Here is a 25180-nt window from a genome sequence, read left to right on the forward strand (position 1 = left end):
TTCAACCTAAACACTTAAGTGGGTAAGTACACAAGTCATTTAGTAGATGTCTTTACACCATAGAATATACCAATGAGATGTACAGTATTTCTTGACCAACAGTTTATTTACAGAACCAGAGATACACAGAATAACCTTAAAAACAGACTAAGGGTAACACATGCGGACTAAGTGCTGAACTGAGATTTGTTCAATCAGGCTTACAGAAAAGAAAACTAAGGTTTGCTGCACTCCTCGTCAAATTACTGTAATAATTTTGGCATAACCTAAAGCAGTTGAATTACACAAAATCCTAAAATACACATCTTAAAGTTATATATGATTCATGACAACTTTTAATAGACCTTGAAAAAACACAGATTATAAAGGAGTTTATAAAATAAATAAATAAATAATTTACTCTGAGGAATAGCGGAAGCTTTTACAGGAACTCAGGTATATAGCTCACAGAAATGTTGAATAAGTAATTATGAATATATCACATCTAATTAATTTCTGAGATTGTTTTACAAATGAAAAAGTAATACTGTACGTCAGAATCAGTCATGAGATATGGAAACAGTAACAATTATCATGTAGTGTGGAGAATCTCCTACAAGATCCATTGGTTTTACCGTAGTGTGAAAAGCTAACAAGATATCTTTAATGTACAGTCAGAGGCAGTGATCGCTACCCCCCTCCCTCCCTCTAATAAGAGTCCTGGCCTGGCGATCGGACAAACCACGCCCCCCCCCCCCTCACTGTCTAAACGTTGCTGGTTAGTTTTGGAACTATCATGGCGAGCGATGTTGTATTGTGTCAATATCAACCTTCACTGGCTGTGGCTCCAGCTACTAGGTGGGGGGGGTCAATTACTGCTTCTGACTGTACATGTAAGCGATCATTACAGTACTAATCTCAACAAAAAATCAAGGTAAAATTCAAGAAGAAACAATCCCAAGCATTGAAAAGTAATGTTACACTGACGTTACCATAGTTCCAGTATAAATGTACACTAATCTCTAAATCCTGAAACTCTGACCTAAAACTATTTTGGGGATACAAGCTCCAAAAAGTATCTTTAAGTGTTAAACAATATGACACAATGGACGAAGGAGTTTGACAACCCTACAGAGAAAAGAGGAATTGAGGTGTTCATTTTAAAATTACTCGTAGCCTGCCGTGAAGATACTCTTTGGAGTGTGTGTACATGATTGGGGGTACAGAGAGAGACTGAGAGTAGGAGTGAGTATGATAGGCCGATGACAAGAAAATTTATCATCAGGTCACTCACCTTTGGTCTGGTCGGGGGTAGGAGGGAGAGGCCTGGCACCCATGAATCTCTTGAGGCTGCCCATGATGGTTCGACCAGCACTGCTACCCTCGTTGGATGCAGTCTGTACGAGGGGGGAAACCAGTGTGTGACCTTGAGAACCATAACGTTCGACCAAAGGGTGAGCCTTCGGAAATACAGGTTGGGACTTTTAGAAGAACATGATGTGACCTCCAGAACCTCGAGACAACGGGGTAACTCAAGAACCATATATGACACACTGTAGAGCATCTTCCCCCCAAAACACTTACAATCACCAGAAGATCCTTAACCTGAAACGTTTTAAACCCCATAAAGACAATTTTTAACCTTAACACTTACAATCCCTCAGAAAACATCTGAACGTCATAAATAACACACAACCACCAGAGCTTCATCCTAGACTTGTACCTAATGATGCCACCCTGCAGCTCTGGCACTTCTTTGTTATGTTTTGTTTTCATTAAGATGATACACAAAATTCTGAAATTAATCTTTCCCTTTAACTCTTCTTACATGGAATTCCCGTCCTAAATCCTAAGTTCCTTCTGATTAAGACCTACAAATGTTCACAACTCATGTTAAGAGACGGTTTATATAGCATAGGAGTCAATCGCCTTTTATTATTTACTGTGAACTGTTTTCCAGTCTCTGATGGTCATGCAGTGGGTCGCCGCCCGACGTCTGCATCTTTTGGAATGACAACAGTTTCAAAAGTGGCCAAATATTTTGACACTGGAGGGTTTTATAATACTAACAGTTGGATTCCACACGTCAGCCACAAAGGACCCTTCTGTGGTTGATCATGAAAAAATAAATATACTGTGCCTGTAATATAGAAATGTGGTTCATTATAAGAATAATTTTTGGGGATATAAAATGCAGTTAAACGTAACAAATGCAATAGATACAGTACATAATCAAACCACAAGATTTTGCCAAGGTCATGCACTAAACTTTTTCCCAATTAACTGTCAACACTGTTAACCAGGGGGAAAGGAGCTGTCTAGTAATATATGGGTCTAAGGACTTGTCATAGGTTGTAGTAAGATAAGGAGACTGGATTCAGTACCTTGAGTAGTAAGTGTGGTACAGTACTAGGTCTATGGTGAAATGTGCATTGTCATTAACTTTTGTAAAGGCAGGGTACAGTAGTGTACAACATATGTATTATTATCATAGTTGCCTCTTCCATCTTGAAAATCAAGAGGAACATTTAAACGACGATGCAGTGTTCAAGTACAATGACTTTGCTATCACCTGGAACGGGAAGTAGCAAAATTTGGTAGATAAGCTCACCAGCGGTTGTGACAATGTGCCTGCGCATGCAACAAGCGATTGCTAGAGTGCCAGTTACACTGATCACATTATATCAATGTAGACTATTACAATGTCTTAATACTACAAAAATTTATTAAAAACACAGCTTTAGAGACAGCTTTGGCCTGTGAGATCCACTTTTAACAGCTTTGGTCATCAGACACCACATCAAAATATGGAGTAACAAAGTCCCAAACAAAATACATATACGCCAGGATGAAGCATGAACAATGTTACCTGACAACCCACAACAAGAAAATAGGGAGTGACAACGAACAAACGGGTCTCTATTATACATGTCTGAGAAAAAGAAATTAGCGTAGAGGCTTGGTCGTCATAAGCCATCACATCACAACATGGAGTGAAAAACAATTCAGGTTTTTCTTCAGCCATCACACGTAAACATGGAGAGCTAAAGAATACTGTGGCGTCTGTTTTGAGAAAACTTTAACCTGGAAGATACAATGACAACTTTAGCTCACACAAATCACAAACAGCATGGAGCGACAAGGAACACGAAAGTCTGTGCTAAACCTGGAGGTGGAGACACCTCCCAAGATGGTAGTTACCTGAAGGTTGGTCATGCTGGTGGAGCGGGAGTTGGCAGTGCCGGGGCGCGCATAAGTCTGGGAGATACACAACCGCGGGGAAGAGATAAAGATAGAGAACAAACACAGAAAACAATAATGGGATGAAACGAGTTATGGGGAGCCGAAAATCTCTAATAAAGATAGAAAATAGGAGGAATTTTAAATCTTGAGCTGGACCACAAATATATAACAACACAATAAAGGCCTCAGCAGAGACTTGACAACCCATGCTGAAAAGGTATTATGAAGAATTATGGAAAGATGGAAGTTTAAAAGAAAAAATTATAAGGAAATTTTATAATCTTGAACTGGATTTCCCTTTTCATCAACCTACAGGTATTAGAATAAATAAAGAACAGAGGTAATTTATAACCCATGCTGAGACAAGTGTTATGAAGAACCACTGGACGACACGATCTTCAACTGGATCACATTTCTAAACTGAACTAGTCAATAAAAAAGTTAGCAGTAATTATAATTATTAATGGGATAACATGAATTTAATGAGAAGAAAAAACTGAGTGGATAGTATAATGGAGGAAGGTGAGTGTGAACTGTAAGCTCTCGGGCGTATATGTTCCCTCGAGTTGGCAGCCCAATTCATCACTTTTAGACAAAACTCAATCTTGAGCAGTTCACTTCATCGATAAACAGTTCTTAATCACTTCCTAATTAACATCCCCTCATGCCAGACGATCTCTCTCTTTACTTTCTCTTTTCTACAGCTACAGTATTTGCAAAGGCAATGCATTAACGAAATCCAAATCATCACTTGTCCCACTGACAACACACATCATTCATCATTATGCCACCCCTACTGCTTGAAAATCTATACAGTTAAACTTGAATGTCATTCATTTCCGTCATTCCTCGCACTGATTGTCTACAGAACTCCCTTCCCCCTGACGACTTATCATCATCATAAAAATTATAACTTTTTTAAAATGAAAGGCAAGTACTCTCCTTTTACTGTAAAGCTAGATCATGCATCCAAACTTTCTTACCCATGGGGTACAGTACTAAGGAAACCCAGTGCGTATACCTCGTTTGTTTGCGTTAACACCCTTCAGAGGACATACACACACGTGGACCTCTCTTAGTCCTTCACAGAAAAATATAGCTTTAGCAATAACTGATAATCCAGATTAGTAATGTATTTTGTGGGAACAGTGTCTCAAGAGAGGGATAAAGTAGAGGAATATTAACTGCATTACAAATTTATAAACAAACTACTGTACACACATTTAAGGTGTAAAAGAAGAGTAGCTATTGATAACACAGGCTGAAGAATGTTATTGAAATGTGATCCTCATGAAGTGGATTTTGTATCACTCTTGTAAACCTTTTCCTACGATGATGCATGATGAATGGACCAAGCACAAAAATAGCCTTTCCCTTCTGGTGGTAGATATAAGTAATGCGAAAATTTACAAAGAAATTACTGGTCAGTACAGTATACGTAATGTTAAAAAATCACAAAGAAAATACTGATAATAATTTACCATTGATTCTAAGATAATTATAATGCATCATTCTGAATGTGAATAACAATGGCAGAGTGTCTCGCTAATTTGCCTTCCACCAATTTTGAACCAACGTACCAATTTCTTAGCTTACGCTTCCTGGCCATTTTCTACCATCTTCAGCAAACATTGTTATTGTTTAATACTCACTACCCGGCCATGTAAAAGTACCGTAATATACTCCAGCTTAGCAACAGCAAAAATTATATCCAAATTATAATGAAGACAGGTTTAATTTTTTTGGGGTTACAATAATTAACATTTATTATATAATGCTTAAGGAGTCCCTGAATGACATAAAAGTATATCCCAAGAATCTTAAAACACACTACAGTGCTAACTATGGCTTCACAACATGGCTTCATCTATAAAAATAACACTGTACTGACGATAAAACGTTATATACTCTAATAATTTTATATTTTCCCACCATGTGATTTATCTAAACATTACCAGGAGCTCATCAACAACATGTGAGAACAAGAAAAAAACTCCCTCAGGTTGGAAAAGCATATTCAGTGACGTCATGAAAGGCAGTGAACAAGTGACTGCGCAGCCAAAAATGGAAAAATGGGGGATAAAAAAATGACGTGATATAATAAAAAAAATGAACAAAAATGAGATAAAAACGTTATAGAAAGACAATGTAAACTTGTAACATAAAGAAGAACATTATGTAAGAACTGTACATACGTGAAGGAGAATAAAATATAAGAAACAAGATGAGGAATGGAAATCGAAAACAATAACAACAGAAGATGTGAGTTGGTAATAACGGTAAGGGAGAAAGAGAGAAAATACAAACAAGAATAGAAGCCTCAAGGACCCTGAACCACCCCACCTGATCCCTCTTGTTGAAGGCTGTGCTGGAAAGAAACCCGGAGCGCTTGTTCTTCCTGGGTGGGGGCTGGGGAGGTGGCACTCCTCCCTGGACCTCTCCCTTGGGTGGTAGGGGCGGTCTCACTCCTCCTCCCGTCGTCGACTTGCAGTCCACCGCCTGAAACAAACAGAGATGCGTTAATGAGGTGTTCCTACTTATGCAAGTCAATAAAAGGTAGAGTTTCTGTAAGTTAGAGACGCTTAAACAAAAACTGTCAATGTTTTCAATTACTGAACAAGTCAGTGTGGCGCACAACAAAAACAACCAGCAATTTACTATACTTGTAACTGTACTTTATAAACATGAACCTGTACTTTTGCTTACATATCTAAAAAGAGTTTCTGAAACACTACATATTCACAAACTATTTGATTACATAGGTAGAGCCGTAAGGTCAATATCAAGTTCCCTTTTTCAACTCGTTCACTGAAGATGCACTGGGCTCTAATGCCACGGTCTTGAGGGTACGTGACGTCCTTATGTAAACAAGATCTTATTTACACCATATCTGACAAACAGCTGGGAATATTAACATGAAAACTTAGCCCGGTTACCAAGCAGTGTTAAATTTTCGGTTTGAGAAACATCCGATATTTAGTTTTACTATATTTATCTAAGGATGGATGAAAGTCAATTAGCTCTGGTCCACTCAATATAATACTTTCAGCATCTACAATTCACTATACTGTACTAAACCTGTGTTATATAATCTATACATGTACAGTACTTCCCCCTGATCTATCTTGACCTAAGAGTACAAAGGGGTGTGTTACGGGAAACGGGTTATGGGTGGTACTAAAGGAGGCGTTAAGTAGGTGTAGGCGGTAATATACTGTACAGTGGGTAGCAGGTGCTGGGGAGGATAGCGTGGGCGGTGGTAACATGTGGGCTGGTTGCATCTCGCCAAAGCAGCCCCCCCCCTTCACCCACACACACACACACACACACACACACACACACACACACACACTGGGGGCATAAAGTTATATATAGACAGCAGGAGGTCACAGTCAAATTCCCGAGCAAGCAAGCACTGCCAACGCCTCGCACTTGCCTCGCTTAGTTGCTTGATGGAACACACATAAGGCACCCATACCGTACTGCCCAAACACACAACAACCAAGATAAACATACTATTACAACCAAAATTGGAAAAACAAGACAGATTCAAACAACCAAAAGTGGAAAAAGTGACAGATTCAAACAACCAAAGTGGAAAAAAGTGACAGATTCAAACAACCAAAAATAAACAATAATCCAACTAAGACAGACAAACAAAAACGAGAAAATGAAGATCGATAAATATACAGTAGAGTATAAACAAAACAGTAATCGGTCTAGGAAGATTATATTATTATTCCATCAACGAACTATTTTAAGTCACAGAGGAGCCATTAACAATACGTAGCTAACACTCGACATGACAATAAATTATTTTCTTGCTCTGTTCAGCCTACAACGACATCTGTCTCGAGATACAATACTGTACACAAATATTTCGTGATTTGTTCAGCATGGCGACACTCACTACATGAAAATTATACGACCAAAAAATCATCTTCATAACAAATATATAAAGTAGCTATAATTTTCATATACAAAGATTGGTTTCCTACATTCCCCTTAGTGTTTTAACCTTGAATTAAATTTCTAAAGAAACACGACATAAGGTGGACATTCATCGCCGGAAAACCAGCTTTTTGAAGTGAGACAGATTGTATGAGTATGGAAACACAGAAGAAGGCAGAGCATTCCACAGTTTGGCTGTGTGAGGAAAGAAGGATGTACTATAACGGCTCATTCTAGTGTGACCGACATCCACAGAGAAACGGTGGGCACCGCGGGCAAGACCAGTGTTACGAGCCCACGGCCTTGCCGGCCGTACACAGGATGCCAAATCCACCGAACTGTGTCCGTTAAAGTACCTGTAAAAGAGAGAGAGTGAAGCAACATTGCTGCGAAGAGAAAGGGAAGAAAGATTATCAACTAAAGGAGGAGAGTTAATAAGACGAAATGCCTTTGATTCCACCCTATCTAACAGTTGGACAGAAGAAGAGCCACCCCAGATATGAGAGCAGTACTCCAAGTTAGGACGAATGAATCCCTTATATACTTGCAGCAACTGCTCAGGAGTGAAGTAGCTACGGCATCTGTACAGCATTCCCAGCTTTCAGGAGGCAGCTTAGCAATGTTGAGGCTTCCTGTGGTGAGTGCTGTGGTACTGACCTTCCTGTGGTGGGTGCTGTGGTACTGACCTTCCTGTGGTGGGTGCTGTGGTATTGACCTTCCTCTGGTGGGTGCTGTGGTACTGACCTTCCTCTGGTGGGTGCTGTGGTACTGACCTTCCTCTGGTGGGTGCTGTGGTACTGACCTTCCTCTGGTGAGTGCTGTGGTACTGACCTTCCTCTGGTGGGTGCTGTGGTACTGACCTTCCTCTGGTGGGTGCTGCGGCGGGGATGGCGATGGTACATGTCGTCGCAAGAGAGACAGAAGGCCTGGGAGCCGCAGCGATCACAGCGCACAGCAGCAGGCGCCGACCCACACAGATCACAGTTCTTTCCATCCCTGCGGTTTTCTGTAACAGTACACATAGGTCAGTCTTGACAACACAGGCAGCACTCAGTACAAAATGAATCACAAGTCTTAATAACACAATGAAAACTTTCTTTGGTTGATTTAAGCTATTTTAACTTATCTCAGCTCTGGGTAAATCATAACAACTGTTTATTGCCATACCGGGTTCACATAAGTGTACCCACCCTTGGCCCCTCTTGTACCAACTGCTTTTCTAATGGAGGACTCAAATGAAATTCAGGATATTTGGAAGTATCAGGGTCAACTAAACAATTAAATAATTTTCCTTCCTCTATAACTTGGATTCTGAATAGAAGCTATTTTGACACTGTTATTGGCGTCATCAGGTTATGCAGTACAACATAAAAGTAATAAACCAGATTCAACTTTAAATTGGAGATCTTACTTTCAATGGTGATGTTATGTAAGTTTACGAGGTCGCTACGTAGCAACAAGAGAAATCATCAAGCAGTACTACAGCTCTACTTACCTACCTCCCTCCTGGTCATGTTGATACTGTACCCGTACCACTACATGTTGTCTGTACCAACGATAACATAATAATACCCCTTTTATACTACGATAAACTGAAAATAACTAACTGACCCTCAACCTTTAACTCGCTCTATACAGGACTAGTGTAATCTTCTAGTCCAGCAACACAACCTGAGCTATTTTTAAAAGACGAATACACCTCAAGAGACATCAGCTGCCCAACAGTATTTATTGTTTGTTTGTTCTGGGAGAGCTGCCTTATGAACACTTGGTACTTTGCCGAGTTGCCATGTTTCCTGTACAGTCATCCAGTTCTTTAAGTTATTTGTAATGTCGCAGGCGTTGTCATTATACCTCGGCCTTCCTTTACTACACTTCTACCATCTGTTTCCTTATCTACCTGGTGTCTACCTAAGGTTAATTTGTTTTTACCAACAGGCGTTAAAGTGTATAATTTTAAACTAGTAAGTTGGCATTGAAAATGGGCAGCGACGTGTTGATGGTATCGAGGGCGAGGAAACACGCTGTAAGTTGCCAGCAGATGTGAATACCTGCACCACCAACACGTTCCTAAATCCTCTGGAAACAAATGTGATAACTCATGATAAAACAAACCTAAATTTTATATAAAGCAAACTATACAAACTATGGAAGCAAAGATAAGGGGGGACAGGATTTCCAACTATGACTGTCGGCAACTGATATTTTTTTTTTTAATCACGAGTGCATGATGCAGGTCAGAGCGCCACTGAAAACGTCATGGACATAGGCTGGCTTAAAAATAGAGGCAACAACTGAGGTGCGGCCAAGGTTTCTGGAGAGTGAGTGGTGTAGGCGTGTGTATACACAGAGAAGGCGAGAGAGGAGGGACGAGGTTAAACAGTTAAACAAACAGTGAGAGAGAGAGAGAGAGAGAGAGAGAGAGTGTGTGTGTGTGTGTGTGTGTGTGTGAGTGTGTGTGTGAGTCAGATGTACAGAGTAATTATGAACCAGGTTGTGAGTGAGTGAGTATCTCCTCCAACTCGACCAAGGCACCACACGGCCAACTCTGCTACACAAGCAAATTCCGTACCCAAAAATTTCTGGAACGTTGTTTACACTACCTGACACGACCAGGAGCGGGTGTTCAGGCTGGCCAGCGGTCACGGAATGGGACAAATGAAGCCATACGAACGTCAAGACAAGGCCACACGAACCTCTCAAGACAAGGAGGCCACACGAACCTCAAGACAAGGAGGCCACACGAACCTCAAGACAAAGAAGACCACACGAATCTCAAGACAAGGGGGCCACAAGAACTTCAAGACAAGGAGGCCACAAGAACTTCAAGACAAGGAGGCCACAAGAACTTCAAGACAAGGAGGCCACAAGAACTTCAAGACAAGGGAGGCCAGAAGAACTAAAAGAACTACGGTACAGCTTCGGGTAAGGGCTGGTTCTTGTGGTAAGTTTATTATGTGACTTTCAAACGGGCTTCTGCATCCTCTTCCTTCCCCTCCCTTCCCCTTCCCTCCCTTACCCGCCCTGGATTTACGTTCTAATCCACACAACAAAACAAAGATATCAGAGAATAACCCGCAAAAAAAAAAAAAAAATACTGGGATGTAAACTCAACCTTCACCCCAACATGCACAACCAACACCAGGCTATACCGCCAAGGGTTCAGCGAACTGACCTCAATACACAAATGATTGACTACATATACACACCACCGTATCTATTAACCCTCTAAGGAGTAGTATCGTACCTAGGTATTATTTTCAGGCTAACCCAAGATGATTTCATTCAGCTGAGAGATACAGAATACAAATTTAGTGCAAAATATAAACACGTTATGAAGAAACTTAAATGTAAATAATTAACTGTTTAACTAATTTGGCAAAAAAATTAACGACATATACATCTATACATAGAGGTATACATTCATCCATTAGGTATATCTATATAGTTATAGGTGTATCAACCAATAACCAATTCCGTATACCTATAACCCACTTTATCTATTTACATGTATAGTATTTATCTATCACGATAAGTCACTTAGAACCTGGAACGTAACTGATTAATGAATAAGAATAACAATAATTATATAAACATCTGCGCTACTATATTTACGTGTCAAAAAACTATATATACAGTATATAGCATACGAGTATCATCAGGGTACTCGAGAGGATCAATGAATGTATATAATTGAAAAATTTATTACAAAAATACAAAACTAAATAAAAAAGTAGTAAATCTTACAAAAAGTACTAAAATTATTACAAAAAGTACTAAGCCAAGGAGGTAGTAGGCAGCTACCAAACAGGGAGGTACTGCCGCCTGGGAAGATATTGGAAGCATAATGTGTTGTCTAATGGTAGACCCTGCTGCCATATGGCATCACGAAAATTGTGACCAAGTCCCAGGTTGCTGATCTGACTTTCTGCCTCATTTACACACAATTGCAGGGTTTCAAGTGTTTCTCTTACTATTGACAACACAACATATATAACTTTTCTCACTTTTGATCTGTTCTATTTTTTCTATTCTTTTATTCTCCTATGATATCAGTTGACAATAATATTAGCGGGGCCTTCTAGGTTGGGTCCCACTGGTCGGGAAGGATGTGGACCCCCAGGGCCGACATGATCATCATCAAACTACGAAGGCCTCAATTGACGTCACCGCTGTTGCTGGAAGATCGGTTTTTTCACACTTCTTTTTTCCAACATTCGCGGCCTGAGATCCAATTTTCCTTCTGTGGAGCACCATCTATTAACCTCTTCCCCCGACCACTTACTACAATCCTGAACTTCAACTGACCAAAGAAGCTTCACCTAAATCTTTTCAAGTCTCAAACATAAGACCTACAAGCGTCTCGGCAAGAACAAATGAAATAAGATATACTTATATACATTAAATAGCACAAAAAAAGAGTCAACCCGCCAATCTAAAACATAATAACCTCAACAATATTAAAGAACACAACTCAGAGCACGTGTGGAAGTTTACTACGACAAACAAAAAAAATTGAGTTGTTTGTCACGCATAGTAAAGGGGCATGTTCTATCGATGATATACAGCACCCACACACACTACCACTGTCCTTAAACACAGATCTCGAGGCCATAGCTCAGTGTGGCACAAGTAAATTTAGTGCGGTCAATGCCAACACGACACACACACACACACACACACACACTCTCTCTCTCTCTCTCTCTCTCTCTCTCTCTCTCTCTCTCTCTCTCTCGTAAACAAGGTCCATATCCCATCATCCACCTTCATTCAGGATTACCCGCATCGTACCACTCTCTAATGTTAATATTCTCGGTCTTACTCTAACTAGGGGGCGCTCGTTTCCTGTACTAAGGGCCGCTGGTTCGATCCCGGGGCACTTGCATTCCATCCAGCTGTTGGGGCACTGTACCGAATTTTACTAATGGGGAAATGAAGGCAACCGAGTGCAGTGGTGGCCTCTAAAATCTGAATAGAAGTGAGGTTATATAACAGATACTTAAAAACTAATTCATGTGTCTATCAAATCAAGTCTTTCATATCCCCATTGGCAACAGATTTTCTTAACACAATTCAAGTAAATCAAACCAGAAATAAAGAATTGAGAGTTGTATTGTGTGGAAAAGACCAAACAAAGACAAATTTATGGGATTCTCGGCCTAAGAGTCATCAACAGGTATTTTCCCGTTCACAACACCTGCCTGACTGGGTGGTTGGGCGTACAGATTGACGGAGTGGATGTGAGCATGGCAAGTGGGTAGAAGAGCTGGGTGGGCGTGAAGGGTGAGGATGGGCGTGGGCATAGGCGTGACAGGGAGAGGCAATTTGGCTTGTCTCACCTGCATGCGTCACTCTTACCTGGAACTCATGCACATAAAATAACTTCAACATGGAGTCCCAAATACTGACGAGTGCATGGGAGAGGTGGTCAAATATTGGGGAGTTTGCCAAGACTGGAGAATGGAGAAAAGGGTAAGAATGGCCAAAGGGGGAATGGGTAAGGGCAGGGTGGCCAAAGGGGAATAGGTAAGGGCAGGGTGGCCAAGGGAAATGGGTAGGATTCAGTTGGCCAAAGAAGAATGGGTAGCAACAAGGTGGCCAACGGGGAATAGATAAGGTCAGGGTGGCCAAGGGAAATGGGTAGAATTAAGTTGGCCAAAGGGGAATGGGTAGGAGCAAGGTGGCCCAAGGGGTAATGAATAAGAGCAAGGTGGCCAAAGAGGGAATGAGTAATGGCAAGGTGGCCAAAGGGGTAATAAATAAGGGCAAGGTGGCCCAATGATGGCACCTTCATCTCGTCAACATTCCCTTGGTTATGTCACTGACCTACTCATAAATCCCCCGTACACTGGTCCTGTAGTTCACCATTCTGGGGTCAACACAAACAAACAAGTAGACAGGGCACGATTTTTTTTTTTTTTTTTTTTTTTTTTAGGAGTTACCTGTATATTGACCTCCTCTCCACCATCCATACTTCACTACATTCCATCATCCATACCCTCCTCACCACATTCCATCATCCATACCCTCCTCTCTACCTTCCATCATCCATCTCCCAATTCCTCACCACCATCCATCATACATACCCCTCCTCACCACCTTGCATCATCCATACTCTCCCTCCCCACCTTCCACCATCCATACCCCCTCCTCACCACCTTGCATCATCCATATACTCTCTCCCTCACCACCTTCCATCATCCATACCCTCCTCACTACCATCCATCATCCATACCTCCTCACCACCTCCATCATCCATACTCCTCCTACATTCCATCATCCATACTCCCCATCCACTCCCTCCCTCCCTACCTCCATCATCCATACCCTCCCTCACCACATTCCATCATCCATATTCTCCCCACCACCTCCATCATCCTCCCTCCCTACCTCCACATCCATATTCTCCTCCCACCTCCTCCATCATCCATACCTCTCCTCCTCCCTACCCATCATCCATACCCTCACTACCTTGCATCATCCATATTCTCCTCTACCTACCACCATTCATACCCTCCCTCACTACCTTTCATCACATCCAAACTCCCTCCCCTACCTTCCATCCATACTCCCTCACTACCTTCCATCATCCATACCCCTACCTCCACGTCCACACCCTCCTCACTACCTTCCATCATCCATACTCCCTCCCTCCCTACCTTCCACCATCCATACTCCCTCCCTCCCTACCTTCCATCATCCATACTCCCTCCCTCACTACCTTCCATCATCCATACTCCCTCCCTCCCTCCATGAGTGTGGGAACGAGAAGAGAAACATTTAATAGACGCTTCTGTAAACATCACCTCAAGTGCTTTCTGGCGCCGATTGTAAAACTCGCCACTGTAAAGACTATATTCATCGTCCACTTGCAAACAAACGCTATTCATCGTCCACTTGTAAACAAACGCTATTCATAGTCCACTTATAAATGTTGATATTCATTAAGAGTTACTGGAAAAAAAAACACAAAAAAACATTAGCAGAGACTGATCACTTAAAAAACTCTCTACCAAGGACGAATTTTAACAAAAGGTCGATGTAAATAAACGCCTCTATGAACGACCTCTTACAGAAATGTCACTTACAATGACATCTTTAGAATCAATCACCGTTAAAAACAAAATCCCGCTGTCAAGAACATTTTACACGTGGCCTATATAAAAAGTTTCAACTGTCAGGGTTTCTTACTCGTGACCTACATTATCTATATTATAAAAATGTCACCGTTAGGACATTTATTCGTTGCCTTTTTAAACAAAATTGCGCTGTCAAAGACATTTTACACATTCATTTATGAAAAAGAATAATGGTATGTACCAAAACCATTTATCACCAGCGATCACCGAAATAAAAACGGTGCTACCAAGGGCCTCCTGTGAACAAACAAGTGAGGCACTGCCGGCCCTGGTACTAGCGGAGAGGCCTGGGGAGGGTAGAGGACAGGCATTGCTGGGGGAAGGGGGAGTAGGGTAAGAGCCGCAAATTATGGGGGACAAGAGCACGGGTCAAGGACTGAGGGAAAGCAGTGGCACTGGTGGAGGACCGTGGCACTGGTGGAGGACAGTGGCACTGGTGGAGGAGGGTGGAGGACAGTGGCACTGGTGGAGGAGTGTGGAGGACAGTGGCACTGGTGGAGGACAGTGGCACTAGTGGAGGAGTGTGGAGGACAGTGGCACTGGTGGAGGAGGGTGGAGGACCGTGGCACTGGTGGAGGAGGGGAGGACCGTGGCACTGGTGGAGGAGGGTGAGACCGTGGCACTGGTGGGAGGAGGGTGGGCAGGCACTGTAGTGAGGGAGACAGTGGCACTGGTGGAGGAGGGGTGGAGGACAGTGGCACTGGTGGAGGAGGGGTGGAGGACAGGCACTGGTGGAGGAGGGTGGGAGGACCGTGAGTGGCACTGTGGAGAGGGTGGAGGACAGTGGCACTGGCAGGTGGCACTGGTGGAGGAGGGTGGAGCACAGTGGCACTGGTGGAGGAGTGGAGACAGTGGCACTGGTGGAGGAGTGTGGAGGACAGTGGCACTGGTGGGAGGAGGGTGGAGCACAGTGGCACTGGAGGAGGGTGTGGACTCCAGGAGGAGTGTGGAGGACAGTGGCACTGGTGGGGGAGTTTGGAAGACCGTGACAGTGGTGGAGGAGGGTGGAGGACCGTGGCACTGGTGGAGGTGGGTGGCACTGGTGGGAGGTAGATGGGGGCCATGGCACTGGTAAGAGGTGGAGGGAGGGGGGGAGAGCCAGGCACCTTGAGGAATACTTGGCCAACTCTCGCCTTGGTACTCTGCCAGTCACTGTGGACCCCTCACTCCTGCTGGGCGAGGCAGAGGGAGAAAGAACAAGGGAGAGGGAGATAGAACGAGGGAGGAATAGAAAACAAGAGAGGGATAGAAGAACAGAGAACAAGGGAGAAAGAGTTAGAACTAGAGAGAACGAGGGAGCAAGGGAGAGAGAAAGAGAAAAAAGGAAGGAAGAGTGAACATGGGAGAGGAAGAGTGAATATGGGAGAGGGAGAGAGAAAAGGGGAGAGGGAGAGAGAAAAGGGGAGAGGGAGAGAAACAAGGGAGAGGAAGAGTGAACAAAGGAGAGGAAGAGTGAACGAGGGAGAGGAAGAGTGAACAAGGGAGAGGAAGAGTGAACGATGGAGAGGGAGAGAGAAAGGGGAGAGGGAGAAACAGAAAGAAAACAAGAAATAGAGAGGGAGAGGGAGGGTGGGAGAGAGGTAGGGACACGATCAACCACATGGGGAAAAACAAAGAGAGAGAGAGAGAGAGAGAGAGAGAGAAAAAGAGAGAGAGATTAAAACAAATACACCAACAAGAAAACAAACAACACAGTAAATGCAAAATAACAACAGACCACAGAAGAATAAGACAATGAATAAGACAAACAGAAAATGACCAGTGGGTGAGTGAGTAAAGAAGTCATCCTATTATGAGTCGAGATAGTAAGTTTCAGCTCAATTTGCACAGTGAAGACGAGGGTGGTGGGTGTAGCCGGTGACGAAAGCTCTCAATGTATGGCTCGTCGTTGGCGCTCTGTGTTACACGTGTAAGTTGTCGGTAAAAATAACGCTCTTGAGAAACAAATAACGTTGGGTTGATGATGGCCTGTTTGGGGGTGTATGAGTGTTTTGGCTGGTGAGGGACGGTCCTAATGAGTATTGTAATTGGTTAAGGTGGACACAAGCTTGTAACAGTGATTGCTTTTAAGTGGTGTATAAGATGATGAGCACTGATATTAGAAACATAATGTGTTGTCTAATGGTAGACCCTGCTGCCAAATGGCATCACGAAAACTGTGACCAAGTCCCAGGTTGCTGATCTGACTTTCTGCCTCATTTACACACAATTGCAGGGTCTCAATTGTTTCTCTTACTATTGACAAACACAACATACATATATTGTTTCTCACTTTTCATCTTTCTTTTCTTTTTTGTATTTTTTATGGTTCTTTATTATTATTATTATTATTATTATTATTGTATTTTCAATTTTTTTTATTTCATTATAAATTTCATTTACTATGAATAATTATCTTTATTATTATTATTATTATTATTATTATTATTATTATTATTATTATTATTTTAATATTACAATTAATACATTTTCGCACTCCAGGCCCCGATGTGGGTCAGTGACCTGTGCCTGGGTGGGCTAATTCCCATAAAAAAAAGCTTGTAACTGATATTGCTTGTCTTGTGAGGCAAGATTCTAACAAACATGTAGACTGACTGACTGGCTACCGTTAATGAACAGTACGTGGCAGGTTGTTAGTGACATAACCCAACTTTGACTGGAGGTTACTAACACTGGTTGCTAATTGCCCGTCGAGTCAAATTGGTCGTCACTGTGCGTTGTTTTGCCAGTAAAATGAAACCCAAACGTATTCCGTACACAGGTTACCAGATAAGAGAAGGAAGAGTACATGTGATTCACTGCAGGTGAGGTGAGCTGTGTCATGTGTGTGTACGGTTCCCTGCCGGAGGTCTGCTGTAGGTCCGCCAGTGTTAGTTCAGCAGAGGAAGGAAACTTAAGGGTTGAGTGGAGCCGCCGCTGCCAGGATCCTGCATGACTATAAAAAGATACAGAAGCAGTTTGACGGAAAACGCTGGACTCTGAGAGTAGAAGAACAAAAGTGTTTTAAGAACCTTGTTTGTAAGATTTTACAAGGAGACAGAAGGCGAAGAATGTCCACGAGATGAAATATTTAAAAAATGTTTCATTCTGATGTATTATATCGAGTTATAATGACGAGTTGGTGGGGATGAATGAACGCACGCACGCACACGCAGATATAAAAAATAAAGTTAAGTAAAATGAATACATGACAGTACCGATAGGTCTCATAGGCCAGACAGTCCGTTAAGGAAAGCGTGGATACATCTATTTGTACACCAACCCTTCAGTTTAAAATACTGCACTCGACAGTCTTCACATCCTCGACTGTAATGTTAGGTACCCATTCATAGCTGGGTAGGCCGAGGATGACCCGGACGCGAGGGAGCAATCCTTGGGAGAAGTTAAAGTTACACCTACTCGGCCGGCACAACCCTGCGAATTATAAGATACAAAAACAAACAAACAAACAAACAAACAAACAAAAACACAAATAAAAAATAAAATGAATAACAGTAGGAAAGGTGCTAACGTGAGTGAAAATAAAGATGAAAAGAACTGTAGATCACAAAATTTACTGAATTATAACAAGGAACGGAACAGTCACCAAGCTAAAAATAAGTATTATTCCAAGGTCCCGGGATGGATGACGTCAAAGTGTAGTGTAGCGACCTGTGGTGTAATGGGCAGGGTGAAACTATGGGCAAGTTTCTTTACGCCATTTGCCTCTGTCTATCCAGCAGTAATTGGGAACCTGGGTGTTGATCGATTTGCTGAGCGTCTTCCTGGGTAATGGTTAACCAGTGCAGTTGGCGAGTTGTCCGGTCTTCTCGGACTATTCCTTGACAGTGGGTCATGCAGCTCGTTAACTCATAGTGTGGTCGTTGGGTTGGCGACAGCTTCTACACCTAAAACAAATTCACTCCTAGGTGGACCTTGGGCCTGCCATCCTCGTTACACGAGGGGTAACCATATTATTTTTAGTGTAGTGTAGTGTAGTGTAGTGTAGTAGCTCTCAGGGTAAAACATTCTTTTCCTGTCAGTCACCGGGCGTAATGACGTCACCATGGGCATGACTTCACCGAGGTACAGTACTACCCGGTAAACAAACACCTCCCTGTGAGTAATATGGTCTCAACAGGTGACCTCAAGCTACAACACATCAGCTCCAGCAAAGAAATCACCTGGAGATTAGCCCCAGCTTAGTTCACCTTATTAAACACCCTACCTGGGGAGCTAAGTTAGGTTAGGTTACCGTTAAGGTGGTTAATCTCAAGGTGAACTAAGCTGGAGGTATCACCCACAACCTTATGTATCACCCACAACCTATAACTCACACCCACAAACTCGTGTATCACCCACAACCTTATGTATCACCCACAACCTTATGTATCACCTACAACCTATAACTCACACCCACAAACTCATGTATCACCCACAACCTTATGTATCACCCACAACCTTATGTATCACCTACAACCTATAACTCACACCCACAAACTCATGTATCACCCACAACCTTATGTATCACCCACAACCTTATGTATCACCTACAACCTATAACTCACACCCACAAACTCATGTATCACCCACAACCTTATGTATCACCCACAACCTTATGTATCACCTACAACCTATAACTCACACCCACAAACTCATGTATCACCCACAACCTTATGTATCACCCACAACCTTATGTATCACCTACAACCTATAACTCACACCCACAAACTCATGTATCACCCACAACCTTATGTATCACCCACAACCTTATGTATCACCTACAACCTATAACTCACACCCACAAACTCATGTATCACCCACAACCTTATGTATCACCCACAACCTTATGTATCACCTACAACCTATAACTCACACCCACAAACTCATGTATCACCCACAACCTTATGTATCACCCACAACCTTATGTATCACCTACAACCTATAACTCACACCCACAAGCTCGTGTATCTCCCACAACCTTATGTATCACCCACAACCTTATGTATCACCTACAACCTATAACTCACACCCACAACCTTATGTATAACCCACAACCATTATGTATCACCCACAACCTATAACTCACACCCACAACCTATATCACCCACAACCTATAACTCACACCCACAACCTTACATGTATCACCCACAACCTTATGTATCACCCACAACCTTATGTATCACCTACAACCTATAACTCACACCCACAACCTTATGTATAACTCTGTATCATCCATGTACACACCCACAACCTTATGTATAACCCACAACCATTATGTATCATCCATAACCTATATCTTACACCCACAACATTATGTATAACCCACAACCATTATGTATCACCCACAACCTATAACTCACACCCACAACCAATATGTATTACTCACAACCGAGAAAAAATGCATACGGCCCACAGGTGAAACTCGGCCCACGGTGAGACAGAATGGTTGTGGACACGAAACGAATCTTAAGGGTGAGACGTAAAAGTTGTGGGTGATACATAAGGTTGTGGTTGTGAGTTATAGGTTGTGGGTGATACATACAGGTTATAGGGGTGATATATGGGTTGTGAGTGATACATACAGGTTATAGGGGTAATATATGGGTTGTGAGTGATACATAAGGGTTATGGGTGAGTGATACATAAAGTTTGTGGGTGTAAGATTTAGGTTTTGGGTGATACATACAGGTTGTGGGTGTGAGATATAGGTTGTGGGTGAGACATACAGGTTAGGTTGATACATACGGGTTATGAGTGAGACAAAGGTTAGGGATGATATTTAAAGGTTGTGGGTGATACATACAGGATGTGGGTGAAACATAAAATTGTGGGTGTGAGATACAGGTTATAGATATAAAGAGGTTGTGGATGTGAGATATGACTTGTGAGATAAGTTGTATATACTGTATAACATAAGCTGCAGGCGAGTCACTTAAGGTGCGTATGAGACAAAGGTTGTGGGCGATACATTGAAAACTCGTGGCTAAGACACACACACACACACTACTACCTACTACTACTTTCCTGTCATTCGGAATCGAGTATGACGATCATCCAGCTATGATACAATGATATGAGTTATTAGGGATGGCACCTTCATTGATGAGTTTTTAGGTGACTAAAAAGGCGGATACGGGACAGGCAGAGTTGTTCGGAGATGTTGCACATGTGGAGGACTACATCGAGTGCGGGAGGGGCGGTGAAAGCGTCTTTACGGTGTTGACGCTTGTCTGCTTCGGTTTTCAATCGGGGTAACTCGAAAGTATTGACACCTTCTTGTGTGGTACTCCTCCAAGCGTTACGATGTGGAGTAATCGACTCCCAGGTGAGGGGGTCGATTTGACACTTTTTTCAGGTTTGTCTTAAGACTATCCTTATACCTTTTCAGTTGCCCGCCGGCGTTACGTTTACTATTCGTTAGGTGACTGTAAAGTAGCTGCTTTGGCAGTCTACTGTCGTCCATGCGGGTAACATGGGCAGTCCAACGTAGTTGTTCATGTATAATGGTAGCCTCGATGCTCCTACACTCGGTGTCAGCAAAGATGCTGGCATTTGTTTTCTTGTCTTCCCAGCGAACTCGGAGGATGAAACGTAGACTACGTCTTTGAAAGTTTTCAAGTGCCTTGAGGTGCCTCCTGTACGTGACCCATGTCCTGCTATATGGCAGCGGGACATGGGTCACATACAGGAGGCATCTCAAGGCACTTGAAAACTTTCAAAGACGTAGTCTACGTTTCATCCTCCGAGTTCGCTGGGAAGACAAGACGTGTAACTTTGTAGATAATTTCAGCTCCCTACAGCTGAAGACACGGTTTCGGAATCTGCCAAAAACTTGAGATGCACATCTGATCCGATGCTGAATCTCTTCATCGATGTCCGTGGTGGTGGACAGCTGGGAGCCGAGATACCGAAAGTGGGTAACATTAGAGAGGGTAGTACCGTTAAGATGGATGGATGGTGGAGGTGTGTCTGAACCAGGGGTAGATTGAAAGAGAATCTGAGTCTTACGTAGATTCACCTCAAGGCTGATGTGTGCATATGCATCTGCGTAGGTGTTCAGTGTCTCCTGTAGGTCGCGTTCAGTGTGAGCAACAAGAGGGAGGTCGTCTGCATACTTAAGCTCAGTAATGGAAGCTGCTGACACTTTTGTTCTTGCCTGGAATCGTCTTATTTTTAAAAGACCCTCCTTCACCCGGTACTCGATGTCCACCCCGCCGGCTAAATTGGCACTGGCACGAGTAAGGAAGACAGCCAAGAAAGTGGAAAAGAGAGTTGGTGCCAGTACACACCCTTGTTTAACCCCCGTTTGGATGGGCAAGAGCTTAGACTGGGTACCAACCATTGTGCAGGACACTCCCGTTCATGCCATCGTTGAGTTGCCTCACAATGGCGATGAATTTTGGGGGACAGCCAAAACGGCTGAGGGTCCACCAGAGGGCTTCCCTGTTGACCGACTCGAAGGCCTTGGTTAGGTCGATGAAAGCCATGTACAAGTCACGACGTTGCTCTCTGCACTTTTCCTGTATCTGGCGGGCAAATAAGATCATATCAGTGTGTGTGTGTGTGTGTGTGTGTGTGTGTGTTTTTGTTGTGTATGTGTTAGTGTTTTGTGTGTGTTAGTGTTTTGTGTGTGTATGTGTTGTGTTGTGTTGTGTTTTTTGCTATGTTTGTGTTAGTGTTGTGTGTGTGTGTTATTGTGTGTGTGTGTTAGTGTGTGTGTTAGTGTGTGTGCGTGTGTGTGTGTGTGTGGCGAGGTTCCAACCGACTGCCTCCACTTCGATGCTCCCCCCCTACGCACACACTTTTACCTGCACAAGGAAAAATACCCAGAAATTATGACCGTGTGAGAGTGAGACAAGAAGTAGAGACAAAGAAGTGAAGCAAAACAGGAATTTCCCCTCAAGGCTGAACTGCTTTTTCTTACGAGCTGCTATACGAATGATGGATCGGATCCTATTCTGCCCTGTGTTTGACACTTGTGACCTAGGACGAAGGTGGAATACGTAGAGATGTACTCGTATATATCAGAATGGAGAACACTCTAACAGGTAAGATGTTACTGAGCTTCACCCACCTGATGAAATGTGGAAACTCGCTAAAGCCGGACATGGAACTTATCCTAACCCAACTAACGTGATGAAATAAAGAAACTCGATAACCTAATATACCCCTAACCCAGGCCTGAGGAGAGGGGCCGGTGGGGGGACACAATCTCTTTGGGCCCAAGCTTCAACGGGGCCGGAACGATGAAAATAAAATGTAGGGTAAAGTGTCCTAATTAACACACAATAGTTCCTAGATGCGCACATTCGTAAGAACAAACAATATTAGCAGCAGTGCGATCGATCAACCGACATACTCGCGCTTCTAATAATGGCCAGCTCAGTAGCTACTGTATGTGATCCCTTCAGCTACTCTCATGATCTTGCAGCAGGCGGACGTTGTGCTGGTTAAGTGCATCACATTAGGTTATGAGTTTCCTGTTAAGAGTTTTGATTCCTGGTAGTGTATATTATTTTCATTCCTGGTAGTGTATATTTTATATGCTGTTGTTGGTCAAGTCTTGATATGCTCACTTAACGACATCTGGCACTCGTATATTTCAATTATTTCTCGCGCGTGTGTGTAAGTTTATGAACACGGTGTCGTAATAACACACAATTCTAAAACCACACACTCAATCTGAGTCATTGTAGGATAGATAGATATGTAAATAAATAGATAGATTTATGGTGAGTTTGTATATTTATCCAAGTGTTAAAGTGTAACGTTTACTAACAGAAAACCCCGCAGAGCACCAGTAAGTGAGTTGTAGACTTATAGATAACTTCACAACAAGACTGATAAGGTTTTATGTGTATTCATTGAAAGATTTTAACATTACTTAAAAAATTTCTATTTTGTTTTTAACGTTTAATAGAGATACTACAGAATTATTTCGCTCCATTAATACTTTTCATTTATTGACACTCTTTCTCATCCTAGGTTAACCCTAAGTCACTGAAAACACTTGTTTAAAAACGAAAAGTAAACTTGGTCGGTAGAGAATTTAGGGAGGGGAGAGGGGAGCCGATCATACATTTTGACGCGCCCAGTGCCAGCTCTCAGCGGCCCTACCCTAACCTAACCTAACCAAATCTGTAGTTTTAGTGTGAAAATTCGGATCCATGCTCTGTGACCTGAGGGAATTCCCCAATGGCATAACGAGACCGTGCTGTTCTCGAAGATGTTAGCATTTTACTCCTTTGTTGTCTCACCTTTGACCTGGACAGTGCCTTGACCTGAACCACGCCTTGACCTAAAGTGTCCTGACCTTTCATTAACAGTTCCTTGACCTAGATAGTGCCTAAACAGTGCCTTAACCTGGACAGTGCCTTGACCTGGACAGTGCCTTGACCTAAACAGTTTCTTGATCGGCAGTAGCGTGACCTGGACAGTATGTTGACCTGGACAATACCTGGAGCTTTCCTGAGGTGGGTGGGTGGGCCGACTTCCTCGTACTCTGGCTCGGTGTTCCTCCGGTCTCCCCCCACTCCGACCTGTAACTGAAGGTGACAATATCAGTCAGGAGGCCAGTGACAGTCTAGAGGTAGTGACAGCCTAGAGGGAAGTGAGTCTAGAGGGCATCAACAGTCTAGGGGGAAGTAACAGTCTAGGGGAAGTGAGAGTCTAGGGAAGTGACAATCTTGGGAAGTGACAGTCTAGGAGAATGTGATAGTCTAGGAGGAATTGAGTCTATGAAAAAGTAACAATCTAGGGGCAGTGACAATCAAGGGGCAGTGACAGTCTAGAGGGCAGTGACAGTCTAGAGGGCAGTAACAGTCTAGGGGCAGTAACAGTCTAGGGGCAGTGACAATCAAGGGGCAGTGACAGTCTAGAGGGCAGTAACAGTCTAGGGGCAGTAACAGTCTAGGGGGAAGTGACAATCTAGAGGGCAGTGCCAGTCTTCATAATATTGGAATGGCAATAAACACACACACACACATACACATACACACACACACACACACACACACACACACACACACACACACACACACACACACACACACACACACACACACACACTTACTCATATCAATGAAATCAATGAATGAAAATACGTCATTTTCATCAAAGAGAGAGAGAGAGAGAGAAGTAACATGTGTTGGCTTTACCTTCAAGTGAGATCTTAACATCACAAGCATCTGACAATAAGGTAAACGTCCAACGAAAACAAACAAGCAGCCTGGAAAAAAAAAGGCCCTTGATGGAGAGTTGACAATCTTGGAAAGCATCAACAGGGAACGTGGCACACACAGAGTGATTCTTTGTCCAGTATGAACGAAGGCTTCAACACACGAATCCTATTTTTCTTCAGAAGAACCTAAATTTATTTTCGTTCCTTTCCAAATAATTACAATCCCGAGATTTTGCCTCATCCCTTCACGTAAATAATGACAGGATGCGTCTGGTATAAAAGTAAGTTCCCGTGTGATGTTGCTCTCTTGGAAAAAAAAAGTCCAGTCGGAGTCACACACACACACACACACACACACACACGTTTCTACGGCTGACACAAAATGTTAACATTCCGACACCTTGAAAAATACAATATATCTTTCTACAAACAACAGGATACCATCAAATTTATTAATTAAAAATACTAGGGTGCTTGTAAATTGTATTAACAGTGGCTATAGCTGCCTCCCCAACCAGGTGGCAGCAGCATAAATTCATTCATATTTCTTTCTTTCTCCTTTTCTCTTGCTGCGCTCTGCCCTTATGGACAATAAATGACCAAAGACAAGAGCTAAATACTGTAGCACAAATATTAGGTTGTCTTGTCGGAAATCAGATAAGGCATACTTAGTTAGCCCAAGTACAGTTTCAAATCAATGCTGCAC

General features: G+C 42.7%; 1 protein-coding gene across 27 annotated transcripts in view; it reads right to left on the minus strand.

Moving 5' to 3' along the window:
- The window catches only part of LOC121873023 (E3 ubiquitin-protein ligase lubel-like), a 119800-nt gene that overhangs the window by 71986 nt on the left and 22634 nt on the right, over positions 1-25180 (minus strand). For 25 of the 27 annotated variants that reach the window (XM_042376306.1, XM_042376305.1, XM_042376304.1 and 22 more), the window contains 5 exons: positions 23752-23839; positions 8034-8179; positions 5566-5721; positions 3181-3237; positions 1274-1376 (listed from right to left, as the gene is read on the minus strand). In XM_042376306.1, the coding sequence (XP_042232240.1) occupies positions 1274-1376; positions 3181-3237; positions 5566-5721; positions 8034-8179; positions 23752-23839 (550 nt within the window). The remainder of the gene's footprint in view (positions 1-1273; positions 1377-3180; positions 3238-5565; positions 5722-8033; positions 8180-23751; positions 23840-25180) is intronic. The other 2 variants (XM_042376307.1, XM_042376301.1) reach the window with 2 other exon arrangements.

Source organism: Homarus americanus, unplaced genomic scaffold (assembly GCF_018991925.1).
Source record: "Homarus americanus isolate GMGI-L3 unplaced genomic scaffold, GMGI_Hamer_2.0 scaffold11022, whole genome shotgun sequence".
In the NCBI taxonomy this organism is placed as follows: Eukaryota; Metazoa; Arthropoda; class Malacostraca; order Decapoda; family Nephropidae; genus Homarus; species Homarus americanus.